This window comes from Styela clava, chromosome 6 (genome assembly GCF_964204865.1).
Source record: "Styela clava chromosome 6, kaStyClav1.hap1.2, whole genome shotgun sequence".
Classification (NCBI taxonomy): Eukaryota; Metazoa; Chordata; class Ascidiacea; order Stolidobranchia; family Styelidae; genus Styela; species Styela clava.
The window spans coordinates 18,233,418-18,242,334 of record NC_135255.1 but is presented as its reverse complement, the minus strand read 5'-3'; the positions used below and the strand labels follow the sequence as shown (position 1 = coordinate 18,242,334).

The following is an 8,917-nucleotide window of genomic DNA, read 5'->3' as shown; positions in this document are numbered from 1 at the left end:
TTTCTAATTGAACAGCGCGATTTCTGTAAATTGCATAATATTACCAAAATGGACGATGGTTCAAAGAAAGGAAATATTCCCGATGACGAAAAGGCCTTAGAGCAAATAAAATCGAGCGTGGGTGAGTAAGTTTTGGATTTTGGTCTGGGGCAGTGATTTTTGACCTGGGGTAAATTAAATTAACCTGTATTTTAGGCCAGTAGTTACCAACCTGTTATAGATCGCCCCCTTCTGGAGGCTTTCAGCACTATTTATAGTGTTATTATGATTGGTGGATTCCAAATGCTCAACAAAGTGTAACCTTATCAATCAATGAAACTAGAGAAGGAGTTTTTTGTCAAGCGAAAAGTAAAATCAATTTTGCGACGGGCACTATGGCCCTCCGACTGCTCCTTCTATGGTCCCGCGGGTGATAGTGTGCCCACTGTAGGACATTTTCAGTTTTATACATTGTTGACCTAGATAAATTTTGTATACGTTCGGTTGGGGATACATTTGACATTTTATAGGAAGAAATAAAATGTATAAAAAGTTGAGACCTTTTTATTTATTTACTGAGTTTAGCATGCCTTTCGTCAAAGGTTTTTGCAATATTTTCATACAAATTGGAATTTAACAACTGATATAAGCCGGATTTTCTGTTTCAAATTTTTTTCAGATCAACCTGAATCTCAAAAACTCAGTGCAACGCCACACGAGAGACAACTCAAAGGTGACGCTATTAAAATAATAAAATAACACTTAGGTTATAAACATATACCTGGTGCTTATTAAATTTCGAATTGCTAACAATTTTTGGATTGATTAATTTGGTCTCCAGTATTTATGCTATTATACCATACATGTTGGTACACACTAGTCCTTCCATGGGTGAATTACGGCCCGCGAACCAAGTTCGGCCCGGGTAATTCAATCTGGTCCGCCTGATGTTGCCTCAACCAAACTAAAACCAAATTTTGATATTTTAGCTAGAAAATAGCTCAAGGAATTTGTTAAGATTGCGATGAAATTTGGTTTTGACATGAGGCTTATTGTTTTCCACTTTTCCTTTTGTAACACTGTAAATATTGTACATAAAATGTAACTTTTTACGTATTCTTACATGACCCGCCAGTCTGCGTGGTCAAAATTTTCGGCCCCCAGTACAAAAGCCTCGCCCACCTCTGCTCTACTCTTTATTCTTGTCATGCGCGCAAATGAATAAACTTAATAGTTATCTAGTAATATAGAAATTGCTTAAAAATAATCATTCATTCTTGAATAAGAGCAAGTTGGAGAAAAGACAAAAGAGAAACCTGATATAAAACAAAAACCCGTACTTGAAGAAAAATTGAAGAAGAAGGCATTTTTAGGTAATACTGGATTTAATTCAAATGCTTCACCATTCATTACATATATTAAGAAAAAAAATTATTGGCTGGCACAAGTATTTTTAAATGCATTAACTAATACAAAGTAACGCAATAACCTTTCTCCACACTTGGAGCTACGCCATTTATAATTCATGGTTACGGGCAAGTGAAGTTGCGCTCTTTGTTTTTACATTTTACAAACTACAACAAACTCTGATATATTCAGAAAACATCTTGTTTTAACTTTTTTTTTATAAATTGTTTCAGCGGGAGTTGCTGGCAACAAGGCAGTACCTTTTGGAGGTGAGTCTTTCTTTTTTTTTTCATCGTAGCTTCCCGTTTACATATGACCTAATGCCAGATCATCAAAATTGTTGCATTTCTGCACTATTTCTAGTATACCAAGGATATGGTTTTATTTAGGCAATAAAGTTCACTGGGTAAATGCTACCATCCTATTTATTAGACATGTTGTGTCCAATACAAACACTTCAAATTGTTCAAACTGCATTTACGCCAAAGTTGTTGTTCGAATTGATTTAGGATTGTATTATGTTTCCACAGTTGTATTTGGATTTTTACGTAAATGCAGTCTAATTTTATTTCTAGGACCGCCGGGAATAAACCCGATGGATTTTAGAGAAGGAATAGAACCAGAACATATTCAAGAAGGTTTTCAAGAAAGGAACCAACCACCACACGATCAAAATGCTATTCTAGAAGGTGAATTTAAAGTAAAAAGTATATTTTCCGATACTTCCATACGAGTTACTGTCCTTTGCAAGAACCATACGTTGTGCGATGAACACTTCCTACAATACTTTGCCTATCTTTCTAAAGTTTCAAGTCATTGGAGTCCGTTCAATTATCTACGAGATTGGATCAGTTATAGCTTTTACAATAAAGTTCTGCTCATAGACATTCTGCAGTTATCTGGTCCCGACTATGAATTTTTACATACTTTGCTTAATCTTGCTTAAATTACTATAATAAAGTATCTAGATCAGTGGTTTTTGAACTTATTAAGTCCCCCCCCCCTTTTTAATTTAATTTGTAATTTAATAATTAATTTAATTTGTCAAGTCTCGCGCCCACCTCAAAAATAACTAGCTACCAATAAGCTACAAATAACAGATAATAAGCCGAAGGTGTTTCATACAAAAAACACGTTGAAAATACGTGGATGGAACCTAAATAATGAAATAAATTAAAAGGTTTGAAATGCAAAGATCTAAAATAAGGCGGACAAGATCAAATCTGACAAATTATTTTACTTTTAACTTCACTCCCCCTCAAAAATAGTCTTCATACGACCATCTAGTGGGGCGATCCCCACAGTTTGAGAACCACTGATCTAGATGATAACATTGATTACGTTAGTTTTCAAAGCACTATACACAAATATTTTTCAGAAATGGAGGTAATCCGTCAAGATATTGGTAATTTACGTCAAGAATTCCGCGACGAAGTTGGGGAGCTTCGCAATGGCATGAACCAAATTATGGCTTTGCTTATGGAGCAGAATCAACAAAGACAACAAAGTGCGAGAAATGAGCAAAAATGTTTATCAATATAACTCACTTAGTTGAAATATTTTCAGTTTAAAACACCCTTCATATTATATTTCTAGTGTTATGAAAAATGATAAATAACCTTTTTTAAATCTATGTCTCACTGTCTTCTGTCTTCAGAAATGGATTATAAATAAGCACGTAAACCAAAATTATACAACTACCATTAAACAGCCCTCAAAGTATTTTGAAATATTTTCATGGTGTATATCCTTTTTTATTATACCTTGTAATACATTTATTACGTTTCAGGTCAGCAACCCTCAAGCGACATGGGGCAGCAACCCTCAAGCGACATGGGGCAGAGCAACCGCGGTATAATGTTTTTTTTTACATTCATTACCACAATCAACGTTACTAAATTGATTGTGTTTGTTTGCATTTATTGACACATTCCATTTAAGCACCTTTACTTCTACATTTCAACAACTTTATGCAACCGTATGTAATAGGAGAATTTGGAATAATTAGAGCATATATATTAAAACAACAGCATACCTATTTTAAGGTTCAATTCGAGTAATATAGATCTCCCTCAATAAAAGCGAAAACTCAAATTGTCTTCGATATTACCTGAATTTTCAAATGTTTTAATTTTGACGTGTAATCTAATATTCATTTTTTTTTGTTTCCACAGATCGCCAATAGGCTACCGCCGAAGCGAAAACTATGGGCCACCAAGCAAATGATTTTTTAAAGTATATTTGTTTATTACAATTGTAATTTTTAGATTGATTTTAACCATGTTTTTTTTATTATATCATTGAGATAAATTATTTGGGAGAAGATTGCTTATATGATATCACATTAGTAAGAAACCAATGCACAAATTTATGAACACAAAAGTCAAACCGTCTCAATTTGGTGCTATTTTTACCATTAGTATCAATTAGGACCCCGGCAGCATCAGTCAAAAAATAAATAAAACAACTTCCTGTAAGATAATTTTTGTTTTAAGGAATTGTTCTAATAGTTAAGTATAATAAATAAAATTTAAAACAACAATTGGAACTCTGGATACTTTAATCTGGCCCGGATGATGCTGCCACAACAAAATTAAAACCAAATTTTGATGTTTAGCAAAAAATAGCGTATGGAATTTATTGAGATTGTGATTGAATTTAGTTTTGGCAGGAGGCTTATTGTTTTCCACTTTCACTTTGGTAAGACTGTAAATATTCTTATTGAAATGTAACTTTTTAATTCACTTTTACATGGCCCGCCAATCTAGGTAGACACAATTTTTGGTCCCTTGTCTGAAAACCTTGTCCACCCCTGGTCTACTCCTATTCTATATATAATATAAATAAATTTATGTCATGGGAACCTTGAGATCCAACAGCTTCATACAAATTTAGAATTTGTTGTGTAGTTGTTGAACAATGATATTTTAACATTTCATTAAATGCTGTATTTTAATTCAAATAAATCCATCAAGTTCAAAGTTGATATTTTTGGAATTTGCTATTGGCTTCGACGATGCAGAATGAGAAATTCAGTAAAACTTTAGAAATCTTGCACCATCACAAAAGTAAAGCTACAAAATAAAGTTTATTTTTGTGATTTAATGTTTAAGTAGTCCCAAATGGTTGAGACACAACAGGTTTATGGGGGTAAACAGCGAGTTAATGTAAAGTAAATTTGAGAGAGAAGACAACATATTGAAGTTCATAATATATGGTTAAAACAATAATTGGTAAAGTTGAAAATTAGAATTTTGAAAGAATAAAAATCTAGGAGCAACTACTCTATTTTTTACCAAAATTCATCAGAACGAAAAATAATACCAACTCGAAGAGCAAGGAGACGAAACCACATACAAGGATTACTTGGTGATCATAAACAATTGTGGTTTCTACTTATTGGCTGCCATGGCAAAATTTAAAGAAGACACTATTGTGGTTTTTATATATTTTTGTTTTTTATCTATTAGAAAGGTTTGGTGGGAACACAGCCTATGTTCGATTCACTAAGTAATAAACTAAAGTTGATGTTGAAATATATACAGGATCACTGTTTCCACTCACCAATCATTTTCCTCCGAGCGTTTCAAGTCATCAGTCTCACAAAGATGACAAGTCGTATATTTGACTCCTAATTTCAACTCATTAAAAGCCTTCAGCTTATCCTGTGTGATAGATCCCTTACTGGTTATCGACAGATGGGACGACATTGTCCCGGTTAATATTGCTAAGGAAAATATAACTGTTTAACTTCGCACATGTTTACTGTGCGAAAACCTTTGCACCTCTCTGAATAGATAAGTACTTAGCATAAATATTAGATGTCAAATGTTTTTTTCATTGCCAAGATTTACTGTTTGTCTGTGGTCACATTCGTAAAATATAAATGACTGTCAAATGTACTTGTAACCTGAATTTTTTATCAGCAACTAATGCTATGAAACGCAATTTAGCGCCCAATTTATAGGTTTATTCGTGTGGATGACCGACAAAATTTAGGGTGAATTGAATTTGAATGTGACAAAATGCGCTACAATGTGTTAGTTAACATTTCAATTGTTAGCTTGAATGCGGAACCTTGTGCCCTTTTATCAGTGACACTAAATACATAGTATTTCAGGTATGATCATCAAAGGCAAAGTACTAGATCTACTGTACTAGATTATTCGACTTTTATCTATAGTAAAGTTTTTATTTTATTTGAAGGTTCAAAAATCACGTACATTAATATCATTTTTTTTATATTTTCCAAAATGTTTTTATTATATTACGATTGGTAAGTTCCAAATGCTCAACAAAGTGAAAATACCCCTATCAAGCAACGCCACGCCCGCTGATAGTGTGTCCATTATTAGACATTTTCAGTTGCCGACCTAGATAAATTTTGTACACTTTCGAAGAGGGATAAATGGGATATTTTTTATAGAAAGCAACCTTACTTTATAATTTTTCAAAAAATTGTAGCAAACGAAAATCTCATGACCAGAAAAATTGTGTAAGCATTTTTTAGATTTGCTAAATAACCGAAGAATAAAAAAAATACGCAACGGGCGTGAATGGGAAAATGTCACCAACCTGGTGTGATACACAATTATATTAAGCGCACTTTTGTAGTATATTATATATGAATACAATAAAATGTACTGTATATATATTAAATGAAAACAATAAAATATTCTGTACTCTATATATTTTTTTTTTTTGACGTATTCAATATATTATTGCGAAATGAGCGTGAGTGAATAGAAAGATATGCTCGGCCTGTAGTTCCGCCAAACCGTATCTAAGTAGGTATTTTAGATAATAGTAACTATGCAAACAAAAGAGCTTTAATTCAATTCGGCGTGCAAACATTGACCGAAAGTCCGAAGTCTGTTGTTGAAAGCATAAGTCAACACTAACTCGAAATACCTATGATGGTAATTCGGAACAGTTTAATGCTAAATATGAATCTTTCATAACCTTTGTAGTAAGAAGGTATGCAAATGGTGATTGAGACTACGTACCTAACCTGTTTCTAATTTTGTGATAGATGAAAGAGGCTAGCCTTTGTAATATTATTGTCCCTACAAGACTACCATGCAAATCAAAGTTTTAGAAGAAGTAGTATCAGGTTATGAAGTGTTTATTAACTTGCAATTTTGGCATATTTCTCTATTTAAAAAGAAATAATTTAGATAAAAATTGAAAGACAATCATTATTTTACAAAATTTTTACGAATTTTTATGTATGTGCCGTACATGAGTTTTTCTTTTGCTAAAATTGTTTAAAAAAATTATAAGGTAATGTATATGGACCTATCTGCATCGGATTTATAATGTATGAGCAAGCGTCATTGATAACGTATAACCCAATTTCCCCTGATACCTGAAATTTTAAATTATTCAATGTGAACACAGTATATAAAAAGGTATGCAAATGGGGATTGAGACTACGTGTCCATGCCAGTTCCTAATATTGTAATAGGAGAAATTAATGTACAACGAAGATTTTTAGAAAAGGTAGTATCAAGTTGTAATAAGTTTGCCAGTTTGCAATTTCAGAACTCATAGACCTTAGATATGCAACAGGTATCGATATAGGCAATATCGGCCATTTTTTGAGATCGATAATTGAATCGGCATTGACTAAATCGACCAAAACTTCAGATATTTTCAGATGTTCTATTTGATATGAAATGTTTTGAAAGCTAAGCTAGTAGATGCATGCTTGGATAATTTTTTGTGAGGAGGGATCATGCTAGCGACATCTGCCGCCTCGTTAACACTGAGCCACCCCCGCGAATCTAAACAGGTATAATGACGTCACGTTTCGGGTACCTTGACGTTTTATTACAATTTTGAACTTTTAAAATATTCTCAAATTCAAGTTATTACCGAATATAATCACTTATAGCCATAATTTTATAGGTTACGCATGTTTTACCGTTGTTCTGTTCTATTTATATTCCATTTTATCCTTAATTATAACTATTAATAACATTTAAAATGATACATATCAGAATTTAATTAAATATCACAGTGGATTTTCCTGTTGTGTAAAATACATAATATAACATCGAAATGTCACATAAAACCGGCGACCCAGAAGTAGGTGTACCATTATGAAGGTAACTAATTTTTTTCGCATACTTTACATTAAATTGTGTAGGGACGAAAGCCTATGGGCAGGTGGTATATTTACTTGGCTAACAAATACAGTCCCCGAACTCGTAATAGAAATAAAATGAAGAAAATCGGAATAAAATTTTGACTCAACCCTAACCTGGTACACATGCTACGGGAGTACCCAAAAACCTACTTACGCAAATCTATGTATTGGTTAAACAGAATAGGCAAACATTTACGTATTCCACCAAGAATACATTAGTAGTCAACCCGATATCAGCTTTCTAAATGAACAGCGCGATTTCTGTAAAATACATAATATTAACAAACTGGACGATGCTTCAGAGAAAGGAAATATTCCAGCTAGTGATAAGGCTTCAGAAAAAGTAGTATCAATCGTAGGGGAGTCAGTTTTGAAATTCGGTCTATAGCAGTGGTTCTAGATCAGGGGTAAATTGAATCAACCTGTATTTTAGGCCAGTGGTTACGACCTATTATAGCTCGTGGCTCCTTTAGAGAGGCCTTTAGCACTCATGGCTTTCCTATTAATCATTCCGTTGGCATTTATAGTGTTATTACGATTAGTAAGTTCCAAATGCTCAACAAAGTGAAAACACCGCTATCAAGCAATGAAACTAGGAAGAACGCGTATAGTAAAAAGTCAAATCAGTTTTGCGCATAGAACCTTGGTCCCCTTCCAACTGCTCTGTGGACTTCTTGGGAGGCCACGCCCCCACCCCGCTGGGAACCGCTGATATTAGACATTTTCAGACATTAGACATTATTAGACATTTTCAGTTGCCGACCTATATATTGCCGATCTAGATAAATTTTGTACACTTACGAAGAGGGATAAATGGAATATTTTGTATAGAAAGCAATAAAATGTCTAAGAATGTCGATACCATGATATTATGTTTGCCAAGCAAATAGGTCCATATACCTTACTTTACAATTTTTAAAAAAATTTTAGCAAACGAAAAACTCATAATTAGAAAAATTGTGTAAGCATTTTTTAGATTTGCTAAATAACCGAAGAATAAAAAAATTACGCAACGGGCGTAAATGGAAAATATTACCAACCTGGTGTGATACACAGTTATCTTAAGCGCACGTTTGTAGTATATTATACATGAATACAATAAAATGTATTGTATATATAATAAATAAAAACAATAAAATATACTGTACTCTATATATTCATTTTTTTGACATATTCAATATATTATTGCGAAATGAGCGTGAGTTTATAGAAAGATATGCTCGGTCATTTAAGTTTCCATTTATGTAGTTCCGCCTAACCGTATCTAATTAGTTATTTTTGATAAAAGTAACTCTGCAAACAAGGAGCTTCAATTCAATTCGGCGCTCAAACATTGACCGAAAGTCCGAAGTCTGTTGTTGAAAGCATAAGTCAACACTC

General features: G+C 33.2%; 1 protein-coding gene across 1 annotated transcript; it reads left to right on the top strand.

Annotated features, from left to right (window-relative positions):
• LOC144424302 (uncharacterized) lies at positions 1-3,826 on the top strand. The gene is made up of 8 exons (XM_078113476.1): positions 1-121; positions 659-712; positions 1,266-1,352; positions 1,620-1,655; positions 1,962-2,075; positions 2,765-2,893; positions 3,176-3,238; positions 3,561-3,826. The coding sequence occupies exons 1-8, from the start codon at positions 49-51 to the stop codon at positions 3,569-3,571; spliced, it is 567 nt and encodes a 188-aa protein (XP_077969602.1). The 5' UTR covers positions 1-48; the 3' UTR covers positions 3,572-3,826.
• Positions 3,827-8,917: the final 5,091 nt, after the last annotated feature.

Bases quoted from the DNA above. Each gene is read 5' to 3' on its own strand.
- LOC144424302 (XM_078113476.1), top strand. From the start codon at position 49: ATGGACGATGGTTCAAAGAAAGGAAATATTCCCGATGACGAAAAGGCC. The intron at 122-658 runs GTGAGTAAGTTT...AATTTTTTTCAG, and splicing joins GCAAATAAAATCGAGCGTGG to ATCAACCTGAATCTCAAAAA. The intron at 2,894-3,175 runs GTGCGAGAAATG...ATTACGTTTCAG, and splicing joins GAATCAACAAAGACAACAAA to GTCAGCAACCCTCAAGCGAC.